This window comes from Lemur catta, chromosome 8, assembly GCF_020740605.2.
Source record: "Lemur catta isolate mLemCat1 chromosome 8, mLemCat1.pri, whole genome shotgun sequence".
In the NCBI taxonomy this organism is placed as follows: Eukaryota; Metazoa; Chordata; class Mammalia; order Primates; family Lemuridae; genus Lemur; species Lemur catta.
The window spans coordinates 10,057,771-10,075,415 of NC_059135.1; the positions used below are offsets into that span (position 1 = coordinate 10,057,771).

A 17,645-nucleotide genomic window follows, 5' to 3' on the forward strand; every position below is an offset into this window, starting at 1 on the left:
ATTTAGAGGTCACACTGAGAATACAGAGTTAGAGCCACACGTAGAGGCTATGGCAGTCTTACACGAGAGACTTTTGGGAAAAGCGTGTGACCAAAAACATCAGAAACATTCACATGATCAGAGAGTAATTCCAGGAGACAGGGTAGACTCTGATAATGAATGAGTGGTGGATGGCTGCATTCTCAGGAAGACTATACAAACGGCTACCTGGCCTAAGAGAGCACAAAGGCATCCTGTGCCCCAGAGAGTCAGGGGGCTTGAAGGAAGTTTAAAGGAGACCTTCACTGTTTCACTCTTGCTTGAATCTAAGAAGGAGAATGAGTTCATGAATTACTCATGCAGTTAAAAATAAGTTAAAAGACAGAAGATTCTAGTAAAAGGAGTCAGATACTGAAGCACACATTCTGTACAGTTCCATATATGAGAAATGATGAAGGCAAACTAATCTATTGAGAAACAGGTCAGAACACCTGTTACCCTTGGGTTGTACAGATGGAAAGGGCAGGAGGGAGCCTTCCTCAGGGGTGCTAAAAACCTTTAATATCTTGAAGGAGGCAGGGTTGTTACACAGGTATGTACATATACAAAAATTCACCAAGCTGTACACTTAAGATTTGTGTATTTTGCTGCATGTAAATCACACCTCAATTAAAAATGAAATATATACACTTTCTAAAGTGAAAAAAAAAATGTCTGTGGATTGGGAGTGACATCCCTAATCCAAGAACATGGTTAGTCCAGTGAAACTAGTGCATTAACTATTCAAATTACTCGCTGGGGCTTGGCACTTCAATCCCAGGCTAAACAAACCAGCTTTGTGATTCCAACTGAAGTCCTCAGATGACTTACTCACCTAAGCTACCCATGTGATTATGCCCACGTGTTTGACACTTGCATGCTTTCATTGCAGATTAATAAATTGGCACTCTGGCCTGGAGAGTTCAGTCTCCAGAAACCCACTTAATAGTTATTAGTAGTCCTGGCCTTAAAAGATTCAGACACCTTCAAAGTGCTAACAAAATTTGCTCCTTTTCTGACTGTCCAAGGCTTACCTGGTGGGGCCTTTCAGCAGTCAGCCAAATCTGCTGTCCTGTGACAATGCCTGTCTTTGGCTGTGCTGTTCCAAGAAAGAGTGACTGGTGAAGGTGGCCGGGAGGGGTGTCTAGGATGACTCTCAGGCTGCACACCCTCAGGTCTTCCACACCTTTCCTTTCGCCATGACTCTAACAGAGGTGTCATCATTTCTCACCTTACTTGTTGCAGCTGTCTCTGGTATCTCTGTGTTCCATCTGCCTCACCTCCCCTTCCTCTGCCATGCAGAGACCACACCTGCTTTGACCCTTGAAGTGGTTCTCCAGGGCTCCCATGGTCAAGCTCAAACCACTACACTTAGTTGAGGTAACAGTTTTACTTAATCTGCAGCTACTCCACCCGCACTCCCCTTGCATACTTTCCACTTCATCGGTGTTGCTCAGTGGTGGCGTGATGAGCAGTCTAAGTGGGACAATTCATTGTGCAGACCTATCCTATGCATTCCAGTAGGTTTGGCATCCCTGCCTCCTGCCCACTGAATGCCTGCAGTATGCCACCCTCAGATATTGTGACAACTAAACATGCCCCTAGATATTTCCCAGCACTCCTTGCTGCCCCTTTTCCAACTGGCTACCTAATCCTGGTCCTTCATACCTCAAGTATTGGGCTCAACCTTAAGAAATTGCCATCTTTTTTGGGTCAAGAGGATCAAATATTGGCTAGTTAAAATGATTCAACTAGGTGTTATTTCTTCTGCAAGCCCTCACTAATGATGCCCGATAGCACCCCATGAGTTTCTTTATTAAAGTTCTTACCGCCATGTGTTGTCATTGCTGGTGTACCTGTCATTCCTCCCTCTTGCAGCATCACTCAGCCTTAATTGTCTAGGAGCAAGTGACCAAGTCTTAAATCACTTTATCTGTCTAGCACTTGGCACTATGCCTGACACATATTAGGTAACTTAACCTATGTTTGATGAATCAACGAACAGGATATTGAGCATACTTTCCCTGATGACTCAATGTTACTATTTGTGGGCACAGAGATGCTTTCGGGGCATGTTGAGCCTCTTACTCTTTTTTGGCTCTACGTAAATGACCCGTCACTGCCCTGCTTTATGCATTTACGTGTCCGAACTTTGCGTCTTCTCCTCAGGGTGTCCACCTCCTGAGACGCTTCGGAGAATCTGAGGCAGACTGTCTGGAGTGCGGGATGGAGGCACTCTGGGAACTGTGATGCATGAATGTTGTGACAGTAACTCTGTTGGTTCAGGTTTTTTCATCCTACTGCTGGATTCTTGCTAGATTTCACACGTTTGAAGTCTCCCCTCTGGTTAGAGTGAAGTCAATTTCTAAGAACCCTTTGAGTAGTCATTTTCCTTTTGGAAACTGCTTAAAGATGACTTGGGAGGACTTTAAAGTAGAGAAATGTCCCTATGCTCAGGTTACTGTCCCTGGGACCCTGACAGTGGTGGACTAAGTGATTTCTCAAGGTATTTTCTAAATGTTTATTGTGTCCCTGTAGTGACAAAGTATATTGGGACACTTTTTTTATTTTAAAAAAAGTTTTTTTATCAATAATCACTGGGCTATAGATCTCAGATATAGGACTTTTTTAAAAATTTTTGGTTTGGATGACTTTAAACACACACACACACAAAAAAACCCAACCTTTCCATTATACTTCAGGTAGAATCAAGTTCAGGACCATGAGGGACAGAGATAGAGGGAATAGACAGACAGAAGTAAACAGAGAATGCAATTTTTCAGAAAATTTTTATATTTTCTGTACCTTTAAATGTTTTCAATACACATGACAATAAATGACATATAACTCAATCAACAAACAACTTTTCGGTTCTTTCTTTTATTTTTGATATCTGTTTCATCATCATTTTTCTCTTTTATAAGATAATTACAACAATGTAAGAGACAAAACTATATAAACAGAAGAATGTTAAATAGTTTTTTAAAAAAAATAGCTGTTGCTTGCAAGAAAGCCCATATGATCTTATCCCCCCAAACATAATTCTATACTTGACTAAACCAAATAGCTTATAGGAAATTAGTATTAAATAGCTAAACACAGAAGACGCACAGCTATAAATAATTTAACATAAAATAGAGTTTGACTTTAAGGGGATGCTTAAACAAAGCAAACTATGATGCAATATGAATCAACTTCATTAATTGGACAAGTCCAGTGAGGCACAAATCAGGTAAGTGTTAAACCCTCAACGTTGTACAAATGAAACCTCCAACCCCGGCTAGGTTCTTCTTCCTGGGCTGTGTCCAATTCCATTCCAGAAGAGCATGAGTGTTTACATTCTCTTGACTCTTTGGCTGTAAAAGTGAAAAAGAAGAAAGTGTTAAGCAGAGACAAAGTGACTGGATGGTAGGAATGGCTTTGGTACCTAAAGGTTGCTTCACATGTCCTTAATCTCATCTCTGGAGGCCAAGCAGCTCACTCCATATGAGGAAATTGAGGTTTACAGAGGCTGGGCCTTGCCCAACATAACTCAGCTAGTTAATGACAGACACAGGATGTAAACACTTATCTTGTATTTCCAAGTTCAATGTTTATGGCACACTGGTGTTACCTGCTTTCTGTTCATTGATAAAATGTTACTCTCTCTCATCATCAATGTAATCAGAACCACTGATCTCGCTTTTTAACTAATGTTATTTTTCAGGTTTTGACAAACAACCAAACATCAGGTAATCTTTAAATTATGTGAATAGGAGGCATCTTTGCAATAAGAATCAAGCAGCTGATGACTATCTAATGTGTAGGGAAATCTAATACTTCATGTGAAAAATCACTAAATTAAAATAGTAACGATAATGATCTATAAATAGAAAAATATTCATTTTTTATTTTCATGGTCCAATTCAAATTTCTCCTTTAAAAATTCCACAACACTTAGACAAAAAACAAAAAAAACCTAGCAAGCCTGTGGTCCACCACTTTGCACGCTCTTCTTTCCTCAAACATTTGGAGAGAGGTTAATGGATCATCAGTGTTCCATACCTGACGATACGCACAGCTTGTTTCACCCAAATCTTCTTTGGATCTGCACACACAGCTAATCTTTTCTTTGTGTAAAAGCTGAAAAATCAGAAAATTTGATTTGTGTTTAATGAGCTTTTAAATGTTTTTTTTTTTCACAGAACATGCAATGGAAATTTTATATTCTAGTTAATTGCTCTACATGCTAGACATTTCAGCTAAAGAAGTGAAATAAAATGCAAAAAAAATATTTCTGATAAAGCTTAATGCAAAATGAAAGTGATTCTCCCTGACTTTCTCTGCAGGATAACAAATGACTGTACAATGGCAGGAAGATAAAGTCCCAGAATTATACAATTTTGCTGCTGATGGTTACATGAAATATGTATGCATCTAACCAATAACTTACATAATTCTAAAATATAAGATCCTATATGAATCAAGAATATTATATGTGATAGTACAAATTAGTCTGAGATTTTACTGTCAGCCCCAACAATTTTCTGTAGATGCTCATTTCAAAATATATGTCTTCCTTATGTTCCTGACATAGCATTTTGACAGCCTATAAGTCTATCTTAGAAAGTGGTTTTTGCCTTATGTTACATTCCTTTTTACAAAAATAACTAAGCTTTTGCATTGTCCCAGTGCTATTTAAAGTGAACTTTGAAGTAAATGTGTATTACTAAAACAAAGCTCTCTTTGCCACATCAGTTATTTCTTAATGAAACTCCAAAAATCAAAACATTTTTATACCTGAAATTCCCATGCATTCATGACACAGTTGAATTAAAATCAATTAATAACTCACATGATAGCATTGATGTCACAAGCTTCGTTGGCCAGCTGCTGTGTGAAGCCCACAATTAATTTAGGATGAAGGACACGTTCTGTGTATCGGAGGCAGCAGTCAAAGTTGCTTGCTGCTGAAAGAGAAATGAAAGATATTGAGTCCATATGAATGAACTCATCCTGTGATCGCTATTACAAAACTACCAGAAGTTGTGAAAAATCTAGTAAATTTAACCTACATTGTAAATAAAGTACTTAGTGGAAGAGTTTCAATGTCTTTGAAACCTGTATAAGGTCTTTGAGATCCTTTTTAACATAGTTTCCAGTTCTCTTAAAAAATAGTTTGTGCGCTGGGAAGTTTTGATTCAATAACAGTTCATAAACACGTGACTTCTCATAAGTGGAATATCTTTGGTAGGAAACACAAATTGACAATATTTCATTTCAGTTTACTACAATCACTCAAGAATATGGGCACCCCTCCCTCACCACTTGAAGAAACTCTTACAGAAAACCCTCCAATTCAGAAAATGAATAAATTGGCAGGTTTTAATTTATTATTTGTCTACTGAGTATTGAGAAGTGGGATTACAAAGGAAAATGTCATTTATAGGAACTAAAGCACTTTGAAATTGTAATATTAGTTAACGAGAATGTTTAATTTTGTTTGTAAAAGTTCAACATGTGCATTTTCAGGAATGCACTTGCTCCTAAAAGTAACGTACTCTTCAGTAACAACACAATGGTTGGACACGCCCCTGAGTTAAATTACAACCTGCTGTAAAGCAAGTGATTAATATTATCTCAAAGTTGGCAAGCAATGTCCCCAAGACCTTGTGAGAATGATGAGGTCAGGTGTCAACTAATTAGTTGGGAGGTAAGAAAGTTGGAGAAGTGGGACTATCCTCTACATTTCAGAATGACCCCATTTATTGGTAATGTTACACAATTTACATCCTGCCCAGAAACAGCATTTTGGCTTTATTCTGAAGTTCAGGGGTCTCTAAGAGCTTGAGACCCAAATCTGCTAGGATTGACAGCAGAGCTAAGCCTGATTGGCAGCATTAACCCTTCTCTCCTCCACTCACCAATGAGCTGACAACTCCCATCACTCCCTCTTGTATACTTTCTTACAGGCTTCCATCCCTTACAGACCCCCAGTTGAGATCAAGACTTAGAGGAAAATGAAAATTGTTCTTCCTTCTGTGGTAGCTGAAAGAACACTTACCATCTGATTCACTGCAGAGGTGGAGCAGCAGCACTGTGATCAAAGCAGCCAGGAGCAAACTCTTGCTACTGCACATCATTTTCAGCTCGAAGAGTAGTTCTGCTCAGTGTTGGGTACCCAGTGCTTTGGGAGTGCTGCTGTGTTCTGATAGCAGCCAAGGAGGCTCTACTTATAGCAAAATTGGGAATGTACACAGAAGGCGTGTTCTCACATGGGGTTTTCCCCATTGATCAACCTGCCCCATCATGTCATCACAAATAAAACCCACAAGGAAAACTTCCTGCCTTTCCCTGATGTTGGGAAGGTGTGAAGGTCAAGGCAGGGGCGGGGGCATTTTGAACGGAAGAATCCTATTAAATCCTTTGGATTTGCAAAGAGGAAAAGCAGCTCAGCCCTGTGATCCAGAAAAGGATTCTGTCCAATTTTAATTTAATCTCTTTTCTCTGAAAACAGTGTATTAACAGTGATACAAAGGTCAGCCCCACACAGGAACATTCCAGCACTCCTATCGTTACCCACTATTTGCTTTCCAGAGCCAGTCAGGGAGGGGAAGGATGAGGAGAGACGCCAGGCATACTCAAGCACACATTTACAATTGTGTGGTTGATATTCACCTGTCACAAAGAAGGCCCTGAATTTCTAAACTAGCATTCAGAGCAGGGAACATAACAATGCTATCGTAGTGTGCCCAATTATAGTGAAAAATACCAACTCTGAAGTATGACTTAAGCTTCAGCTTCACCTTGATTTGATGCCAGCTCTTCTAAGATCTTATACATTTACATGGCTGTAATCGATATTGCAGCCCAGAAAATAATCCCAACCTTCCTGTAACTCTTCATAATGATGTACTTACATAATTTAATACAGAGCCTCAGAAGGGTTGAAGAAAAAAAAAACCTATCAGTGGTAGTTAATCAGCAAAACAAATGTCAAATAATGATAATAATGTAATGTAAATCTCTAACCTAAGGTGGTATAATAAGAACTGTTCACTAGACCCAAAGAAGTAGAAAGCAGAAGGATCAAAAAAGATATACCAAAGGTAAACAAAAGAGAACTGAAGTTTCAATGTCTGTACCAGACAAAATGAATTTTAAAACAAAAAACTGTTATTAGAGATAAAGAGAGACTTTTATAATTATAAAGAAACAATCTATTACGAAGATGTAAAACTTGTGACCATATATACACCTAACAGCAGCACCCCAAAATATATAAAGTAAAAACTGACAGAATCAAAGACACAAATATAAAATTCAACAACAGAAATTGAAAGTTTTAATACCACACTTTCAATAACTAATATTAATAGAAAAACTAGACATAAGATTCACAAGAAACAGGAGACTTGAACAATGCTATGAGCTGACTAGATTAACAAGACATCTATAGAATATTCCACCCAACTACAACAGAGTAAGCATTCTTCTCAAGTGCAAATGCAACAATCTCCAGGATAAATCATATGCTAGGCCATAGAACAAGTCTCAATAAATTCAAAAGGATTGAAATCATATAAAGTATCTTTTTAAACTACAATGAAATTAAATCAGAAATAAATAACAGAAGGGAACTTCACAAATATGTGGAAATTAAACAACACACTCCTAAATAACCAATGTGTCAAAGAAAAAAATCACTAGGGAAAGCAGGAAAAATTTGAGATGAATGAAAACAAAAATGCAACATACCAAAACTTATGGGATGTGGCAAAAGCAGTGCTCAGAGGGAAACTTATAGCTATAAACAGAGTTGTAAATACCTTAAAAAAATGAGAAATATCTCAAATCAATAAATAACCTTCTACCCTAAGAAACCAGAAAAAAACAGAGCAAGGTAAACTCAAGGAATGCAGAAGGGAGGAAAATACAAAGATTAGAGCAGGGATAAATGAAATAGAGAATAGCAAAACAATAGAGGAAATCTATGGACCCAAAAGTTGGTCTTTGAAAAGATCAACAAAATTAACAAGCTTTAACCAAACTAACCAAGGGGAAAATAAAAGGAAACAGAAGGCAAAAAAAAAACCCAAAAACCAAATTCCTAAACTCTGGAATGAAAAAGGAGACATTACTGCCAACCTTAAGGAAATAAAAGGAATTATAAGAGAATACTACTAACAACTATATGCCAATAAATTATATGACATGGATGAAAGACACAATTATTGACACTGATTCAAGAAGAAAAATAGAAAATTTAAATACATCTATAATACGTAAAGATATCAAATAGATAACTAAAAAATTTTCCACAAAGAAAATCCCAGCACCAGATCACTTCACTGGTAAATTCTGCCAAATATTCAAAGAAGAATTAATGCCAATCCTTCACAAACTGTTTCTAAAAGTAGAAGAGAGAACACTTTTCAACTCATTCTATAAGGAAAGCATTATACTGATACCAAAATACAATAAAGATATCACATGAAAAGAAAACTACAGACCAATGTCCCTTATAAATACAAACACAAAAATCCACAAGAAAATGCTAGAAAACTGCATCTAACAGCATATAAAAGGAATCATACACCATAATCAGTGGGATTTATTCCAGGAGCTATAATATAACATATTAATAGATTAAAAATCAAAAACCATATGAAAAGCAATTGAAAAAAATCCAACACCTCATGATAAAAACACTCAACAAACTAGGAATAATAGGGAACTTCCTCAACTGGGTAAAGATTATCTAAGAACACTTCACAGCTCATATCATATTAAATGTTGAAAGACTTAATGTGTTCCCCCTGAGATCAAGAACAAGACAAGGATGGCTGCTTTCACCAATTCTATTCAGCATAACTCCTAGTAGAATCCCAGCCAGCTTCTTTGCAGAAATGGAAAAGCCAATACTCAAATTCATATGGAATTGCAAGGGACCCTGAATAGCCAAAACAATCTTGACAAGGAAGAATAAAGTTGGAGGATTTGATTTCAAAACTTACTATCAAACTACACTAATCAAGACATGTGGTACTGGAATAAGTGTAGACTTATAGATCAATGACATAATTGATTGAGAAATAAATCCCCACGTCTATGGCTAACTTAATTTTATTAGAGTGGCAAGACCATTCAAATGATTCCAACATCATTTACCAAAAATGTTGTTGGAATCACTGTATATTCACATGCAAAAGAATGAAGTTAGACCCTTACCTCACACCATATACAAAAATTAATTCAAAATGGATCATAGACCTAAATATAAGAGTTAAAACTATGATACTCTTAAAAGAAAACATGGGAATCAATCATCATGACCTTGGATGGGACAATGATTTTTCAGATACAACACCAAAAGCTCAAGCAACAAAATAAAAAATAAACTAGACTATATCAAAACTGAATAATTTTGTGTTTCAGAAGATACTATAAATAATGTGAAAAGCCAACCCATAGGAAGGAAGACAATACTTGCAAATTATATATCTGATAAGGGACTTTTGTTTATATCTAGAGTATAAAAAGAACTCTTACAACTCAATAATAAGATAAATAACCCAATCAAAAATGAAAAAAATAGCTAAATAGACATTTCTTCAAAGAATATATGCAACTGTCCAACAAACACATGAAAAGATGCTCAATATCTTTAGTCATTAGGTAAATACAAATCAAAACCACCATGACATGCCAATTCACACCCACTAGGATGGCTACAATCGAAAAGACAAATAATAAGTGTTGGCAATGATGTAGATAAATTGAAATCCTCATATGTTATTGATGGGAATCAAAAATGGTGCAGTCACTTTGGAAAACAGTTTAACAAATTTTCTAATGGTTAATCATAGAGCTACCATATGAGACAGCAATTCTACTCCCAGCTATACATCCAAGAGGAATGAAAATGCATGCCCACATAAAAACTTGTACATGAATGTTTATAGCAGCATTATTCATAAGAACGAAAAAGTAGAAACAACCCATATGTTTCCAACTGTTGAACAGATAAATAAAATATGGCAAATGGAATATTATTCAGTGGTAAAAAGTAATGAAGTACTGATAGAGACTATGAATTGGATGAATCTTGAGAAAACTATGCTAAGTGAAAAAAAAAACAAGCACAAGAGGCCATATATTGTATGATTCTATTTATACGAAATGTTTAGAATTGGCAAATCTATAGATAGGAGAAATAGAATAGTGATTGTCCGAGGAAGAAAGGGGGATGGGGTGTGACTGCTAATAGGTGTGTAGCTTCTTTTTTAAATCTAAAAATAGATACTGGTGATAGTCGTACAACCCTGTGAATACACTAAAACATATTGTATTGTGTAAGTTAAAGGGTGAATTTTATGGTATGTCAATTATATTCAATAAAGCTGATAACAACAATAACAAAAGGAACTTTCCATCTACGTAGGCCTAACACTCACCCACCCCAGATCCTTTTTTTTAAATCTATTACTACTCATGGTAGCTTGCAATCTATGTTCATTTCTCCTCCTTCCTCCATTTCTGTCATCTCTCCTCTTCTCCTCCCTCTCTCTCTCATATCTTAATCACATTTTTCTTCTCCCTTTAGAAGCCATAAAAAGGACAGATTTTTTTCAATGTTTTCATATTCATTGAAATTGTATTTCCCTGTGCTTATTTTGATAGATGTATCATTCCCTATTTGTTACTTAAAAACTTTCTAAAATGCAACCTTCAAGTGCTCTTTTTTCTTTTTTTTCTTTTTCCTTTCTTTTTTTGGTCAGTCAATAGTCAGTGAATGTACTGATAAGAAGGTTAACATAAAAAATTATTTAAAACCTAATCTAATAAAGATTGCTATTCATTGAACAAGTAATTTAAACTGAATCTCAGATCCTTTTCTCATAAATGGAGATAGTAAAACATTTTACAGCACATAGTAGGTTTTTAACAAATCTTATTCTTCTCTTCTACCCTTCCCCCTTTCAAGTCTCAGACTCAACACATTCTTTATGCTTACTTTCAACTATATAAACAGTATTTCCTTTCATTCATCTTAAAACAACTGACTTCAGCTTCAAGAGATGTCCTTTAAAAATAGTGTTCCAGTACCTTCTGGAATCTTTCCCTGTCTGCTTTGAAACAAAACAAATGTGGCTAGAATAATATACACTATAGTTTATGCCTAAAAGGTATATACTGAACAGCAACGCTGAAACACATTGTTACCTCACAGAATTGTGCATATATTAATAGTTTTTATATTTTTTGTCTCTAAAATAATGATGTCACTGAACAATATTCATGTGTTTTCTGTCTCTGAAAATGCAGCCTTTTGCCAATGTGGATGTTTTACCATCTCTCCCCCTTTTGCCACAGTAGTCTTCATGTGTTAATACTTTCTCTCCTTTAGCAGTGAAATCATTCATATGTACACTGTTATTTTTTATATACATATATTTTCCAATTAGTAGAGAGATATACATTTGCTGTAGAAAATACAAAACAAACAAAAGAATAAGAAAAAATGGGCCAGGCGCAGTGGCTCACGCCTGTAATCCTAGCCCTCTGGGAGGCGGAGGCGGGTGGATCGCTCGAGGTCAGGAGTTCGAGACCAGCTTGAGTGAGACCCCGTCTCTACTAAAAATAGAAATAAAAATTATCTGGACAACTAAAAATATATGTAGAAAAAATTAGGCGGGCATGGTGGCGCTTGCCTGTAGTCCCAGCTACTCGGGAGGCTGAGGCAGGAGGATCGCTTCAGCCCAGGAGTTTGAGGTTGCTGTGAGCTAGGCTGACGCCACGGCACTCACTCTAGCCAGGGCAACAAAGTGAGACTCTGTCTCAAAAAAAAAAAAGAGAAAAGAAAAACTGTCCACCAATCCCACCCCACTCCAGGACTTCTCAACCTTGGCACTATTAGCATTTTATTCTGGATAATTCTGTTGTCAGAGCTGTACCGTGCGAGTACAGGATGTTTAGCAGCATTCCTGGTCTCTATTCTCTAGATGGCAATAGCAACCACTGCCTCTCTGACCCCTAGCAGTGACAAACAAAAATGTCTCCAGACATTGTCAAATGTCCAATGGAGGACAGAATTGAGAACCACTGTCTCAAAAGAATCACAATTGATACTTTGTTGCACTGCTAGCTAATTATTTTCAAAGATACAGCTTCTTTAAAAACAAAAAAACCTGTATATCCTATTTGTTTATTAACAATATATTGTGAGCATTTTATCAAACATTAAATATTCTTTAAATCAAGGGTCCACAAACCACAGCCAACACGCAAGCCAGATGCAGTTTTATTGGAACACAACCACACTCTCTTGCCACATGTTGTCTGTGGCCACTTCAGCACAACATGATGAAACTAAATAGTTGCGACAGACTGTGTGGCCTAAAATGTCTAAAATACTATTAATATATAGTCTTTTACCAAAAATGTTTCCCAACCCCTCTTCTAGAATGTGATTATTAATGATTACACAGCATTCCCTTGTTTAGAGAAACTACAGTTTATTCAATTTGTAACATTTTAAATTGTTTCTAGTTTTTGCTATCACGAAACAGTTTTTTGATGAGCATGTACCTTTGTGTGCCTTTCATCATTCACACTTTGGGACACATGTATGTTCTCTTTCATTCATGTCAAATACATACTGTTTTGAAAATACTCGAGGGTTTCTCTTGTTCAGAATCTCAAACGTAATTTCCTTGACACACATCATTATTTGTTTATACACAAATATCTCATACCTGCTTTCAGCAGCAACATCCATACCTGTGTGTATGTATATGAGACGGTTAAAAATCACATCATGATAGGACCCAGGTGTATTTCAAAGAAATGTGGGTGCTGTAAGCAGTCCCAGAATAAAAGAGGTCTTATAGCTAGAATACCTCTTTAAATCCCTACCAAAGGTATTTGAAAGCTAATTTCTGCCCTCAGTGTCAGGTGGGGAAAAGACATTTTCCGTGCAGAGGGAAGACGACGACGCTATCAGATGCTATACCGAGATAGCATAACTTATTGTCCTGATGGTGAAAACTTATGAAAGATGAAGTTATGTACTACATCCTGCACAAGCTGAAATTCAATGATTTTCAAGTCATTAGTGAGGAGTGGTTATCAGTTTGACCTGGGCAAATTCAGAGGCAACAAATCTGTAAGCTCACACCCTAGAAAAACTTAAAGTAAGCGTCTCGGAGAGTATCAGGACACAGAAACCAACAAGGTTAAAATCTTTAGAATATATAAGGTATTGTACCTGAGATTATATCAGAAACATGAACTTCATCATTAACTCTAAAAAATTCTCCAGATTCTTCAATAAAACTATGCTTACATATAATTATAATTTTTTAAAAATTTTAATTCAGTAGGGATTCCATATAATAAACATATTTTTAAAGCCACCTTCAATTTCAAATATCCATCCATTACACACTGGAAACAAACGTTCAATGAGTGTCTTTAATTAAATTTTTAAAAGCCTGGGGTGAGAGTTTACATAAACTAGCACACTGCTACTATTCTCACAGGATTATTTTTTCTATTACTTTAATAAATGTAGAAACAGGGTATCTCTGGCCTATTATCATGGCTGTTTCCATATATCATTTATTCCAATAACTCTCCAATACATTTTTTGTTATATTCCTAACCCAACATTAATGCATTTTATTGTCTTTCCCATGTTTTTTGTAGAGTGACAAATTATACAATTCCTAAAATAGAAAAGCTTGGAAACCATCTAGTTCAATTTCTTAATTTTAAAGACACTGAAGCCAGAGAGACGTAGCCAGTATCAAACCATGAGGACTGGAGTGAAATCAGGCCTCCTCCCTACGTCACTGTATTCTTCCTCGTTTCCTCCTCAAGAGTTTATTGTCTAATTATTGAATGGATTGCATCACATATCAGCAGCCTACACTCTTTAGTGTCTTTCAGATAGTAATGCAAGCTGTAGGTTCCATACAGGTTTAATCATACTGAGGTTATAGAGATTCACTAAATAATAATAATAATAAACCACAACTTTGATGGAGGATAGCAACAGTATGGATTCTCACAAAACTACTCAAATCAAGCATCTTGTTTCTTAGCATCTTAGTTTGGTTCCTCTGAAAGCAGATCCTCAAATGTAGATAGTTTATTCATGAGATAATCTCAGGAGCCAGGAATGAGGCCGGGAGGTGGAGGGAGGGATAGTTTTAAAGGTCACTCCGTGGGTAATGGGAAATTGATTCCACTAGCACCGCCTGAGAAACCAACAGTTATGTTCCAGAATTTTCCACCCAAAGGGTGAGACAGAGAGCATGTATCAGCTGGCTTACATCTCTCATTAGTTGAAGACTATCCCCAGGGACATTAATCCCCTCTAGCTTTAAGCTGTGCTTGGGTGATGGGAGCGGCCCAACATCCTCCTGCAGTTCCGAGAAGGCCCTGAGCAGAAAGACGAGCAGAGCGTGCAAGTGTGTCATTGCCAGTGTGACGCAACCTAAGCTTGCTTGGAACTGTCCACTACAGCTAGGGCTGATATCCAGGGATGGAAAGGGGGTGAAAGAAGGTGACATGGGTTTCCAGAGATACCTGCTACAGATGGCTTAAGGAGGCTATTTTAGAAACAGCAGTTTTAAGTAGACAATTAAGAAAATAACCACCATGTGTGCTAAGGCCAGATGACCCTCCCACGTACCCAAGGAACACAACTCAATTCTTTGGTTTTGTAAAAAGTCTTCTCCAGAACACACTGCATATCCATAGGACTTGCTTTGTGTGTGTGTGTGTGTGTGTGTGTGTGTGTGTGTGTGTGTGTGTGTGTGTGTGTGTGTCTAATTCTCTCCAGGCAGACACTTGGCACCATATCCCCCCCAGGATAGGTACCCCATACTAGGTATGCTGGTCTTCTTTCTCTCTCCTCCAGACACACCTTAAAGGAGCTGGTTTCCCACAGTGGAGTCTGCCATTATGCTCAAGCCCAATTCCTGAATGGTTTTGTTAATGTGTGTTTTCTTTTTCTTTTTCTTTTGCCTAACTGTTCATATTAGTTAGCAGGCAAAAGGCTGCTAAAAATTGTGAGTTTTCTCTTACCGTCAAAGTTCCCATCACTATATTATCTTGCACTACATAACCTGAGATACTTTTGAAGTTGGCAGGTTGAAGGGTCCCATTTAGCACAACATCTGCAGAGAGACCACTGGGATCCTTCCTTGCAGCCAAGATGCCCAGCAAGGTGGATTTGCCTCCACCAGAGGTCACAGGACAGCATTAAGACCAGGTTTATCACTCACTGACATTCTTCAGTATCTCCTTCTCAGCTGTTTTAACCAACTAGGAAATCAGTCTTCACCTTCACTTGATGGTGAATATTATGAAAACTTAACACAAGTCCACCAGATAATGTTTCTAAGTCTTTGCGGGGGGGGCCCATCAGGTAAACTACTGGCCCTTGTTTTTGACATTGGGAAAATGGAAACATTCTTTGGGACATCTAGAAAATGTTTTTTTCTCCACTATGCTACCATGGGGTGAAAGTAATCTTTCACATGAAATTCTAAATGGAACTCTGATTTATGAAACTGCTCAAGCCACTTCTTTTCTGCTGTGGAAAATCTCTGCCTAGTCTTGAGTTTTGAAACATGTACATGCATACACTCCCACACAAATACACACACGTATGTATACAAGGGACAAAATAAGGAGAGGACAGATAAAGGACATGAATTATTATCACCCAAATGATGATTCATTTACATGGACTCTACTGTTCACTGAAGAGGAAGGATAGACATTCACTCATTAATTTAACAAAGATTTATTGTGCAACTAATTTGTACTTGAGACTGTTTTGGGCACCAAAAATAAAGTGGTAAGTACAAAAAAGTCTCTACCCTCATGCAACATAGGTTGTAGTAGATGAGACAAAAATAAGGACAGTAAGGCCAGTGTGCTGGAGTAGATGGGGTGAGGGGAGGAGTGGTAGGAAATGAATGAAGCCAAGGACAGCAGGTTAGGTAGGGTCCATGCACCTTGGTAGGGAGTTTGCTTACTCTTCTAAGTGACAGGGGATAGGCTAGCACTGGACGAATATGTGCAGGGGAACAATGTGCCTTGATTTCAGATTTTAAAAGGATCCCTAACTGCTATGAGAGGAGCAGAAGAGAAGCAGGGAGAGCAGTGAGGAGGCTTGTTTAGCCTAGAGTGGAGCTGATGGTGATGGTCAGAAGTAGTGGAATTGGGAATGTATTATGTTAATATTTTAAAGTTAAAAACAGTAATTTCATATGAATTGGATATTGGCTATAAAAAAAGAAGAGTTGGGAATAACTCAGATGTTTGGTTTGAATAACTGAGGGAATGGTGGTGCAACTGAATCAGCTGGAGAGTACTCAAGGAGGAGAAGATTATCTGGGGAAGAAGACAACCAAAGTCCCGTGTAAAGCCCGCCATGTCTACAACGCCTAAGGCACGTCCCAATGAAGAGATTCCTCTCTCCCCCAGATGCCAGTCTAAACTTGATTCTGATCTTCATCGCTCAGGTACAGCTGAAACCAGACACAATCTTAAGGACCACCAATATTTGTTTGAAATCCCATATAAAATCACTTCAGAGACCACTCAGCCATTTTTTAACATTACGTTATAATTAGTTCAGCTAAAAATCAAACATACTAACAAAAACCTGACCTTAAATGTAAGTGGGACAGATGATTTTGTTTCATGTTTTTCTATTAACACACATAACAGAATCTTCACTGTTAGCATCACACAGTTTATTACTAGGATAGGAAAAAGAATAGAAAAAAAATGAAAAACATTCCAGTGGTAAATGTTTTATATAATTCAAAACTATTTTTTGAAATCCCAGTTTTTTCAAGATATAAAAGAGTCAGAGTCATTGCTTAATTCCTTCTTTATGCCTGAAATAAAATATGACATATCTACGAGAAACAGAAACTACAAAAAGTCTTATTGGAAAGGTTATGCTACCCTGGGGGAGATGTGTTACAGCCATATAATATAACATAAAATTTCTCTTACACGTGTGAAAGTAAGCCACGTTATTTTAAAATACTTTAAAATGCAAATTCATCTTTCTTTTATTTTAATTTTCAGGTTCAACGGTTTTGTTTATTATTAGATACTATAAAATAAAAAGAGATTATTCCTGATTATTCCAGATTACCGCTTCTATTGCATGAGGAAGTCAGGCACTTGGCTGCCTCTCAAAGAACCTTTCATCATGGTGAAAGCAATCCTAATTAACAATATACATAAGAGCTCAAAGGTTTTAGTAGGAATTTCCCAAGATAAATTTGTAAGCCAATTAGTCTTCCTTACCACCTCAAAATAATTTGCATAATGAAGCCAGTCAATTCCCTATCACTAAATTTCCCTTGGAATAGAAAAAATTGGCCCCGCTGAGACGACATTATCCCTTCAAGATAACTGATTGTTTTTTTTTAATTTTCAAGTCTTAGGAAATATGAGCTTTTCAAATTTTAGTATTATCCAACCAACTCTGCGTTTCTTTGCTCAATCATATTTGAGAGTACCCCAAGCCCAGCTGGTTCAACCAAGATCTGTGCCTTGAAATCTAGGCACAGATGGGTTGAAGAAGGGTTAAAATTCTAAACAAAACA

The 17,645-nt window shown here is 37.1% G+C and overlaps 1 protein-coding gene across 2 annotated transcripts; it reads right to left on the reverse strand.

The window, feature by feature from the left end:
- Nucleotides 1-2,879: 2,879 nt before the first annotated feature.
- CCL20 (C-C motif chemokine ligand 20) lies at nucleotides 2,880-6,279 on the reverse strand. Of its 2 annotated transcripts, none has more exons than XM_045558754.1 (4): nucleotides 6,062-6,279; nucleotides 4,853-4,964; nucleotides 4,063-4,140; nucleotides 2,880-3,374 (listed from the first exon to the last, which is right to left on the reverse strand). In XM_045558754.1, the coding sequence occupies exons 1-4, from the start codon at nucleotides 6,138-6,140 to the stop codon at nucleotides 3,353-3,355; spliced, it is 291 nt and encodes a 96-aa protein (XP_045414710.1). In that variant the 5' UTR covers nucleotides 6,141-6,279; the 3' UTR covers nucleotides 2,880-3,352. The 2 variants fall into 2 exon arrangements, with proteins under 2 accessions (XP_045414710.1, XP_045414709.1); XM_045558753.1 differs by having other exon boundaries at nucleotides 4,853-4,967.
- Nucleotides 6,280-17,645: the final 11,366 nt, after the last annotated feature.

Excerpts from the sequence above, each read along its gene's own strand:
- CCL20 (XM_045558753.1), bottom strand. The coding sequence starts at position 6,140 with ATGATGTGCAGTAGCAAGAGTTTGCTCCTGGCTGCTTTGATCACAGTG. Across the intron at positions 4,968-6,061 it reads CCTCTGCAGTGAATCAGATG|CAGCAAGCAACTTTGACTGC; the intron begins GTAAGTGTTCTT and ends TTTCTCTTTCAG. Across the intron at positions 4,141-4,852 it reads TGTGACATCAATGCTATCAT|CTTTTACACAAAGAAAAGAT; the intron begins GTGAGTTATTAA and ends CTGATTTTTCAG.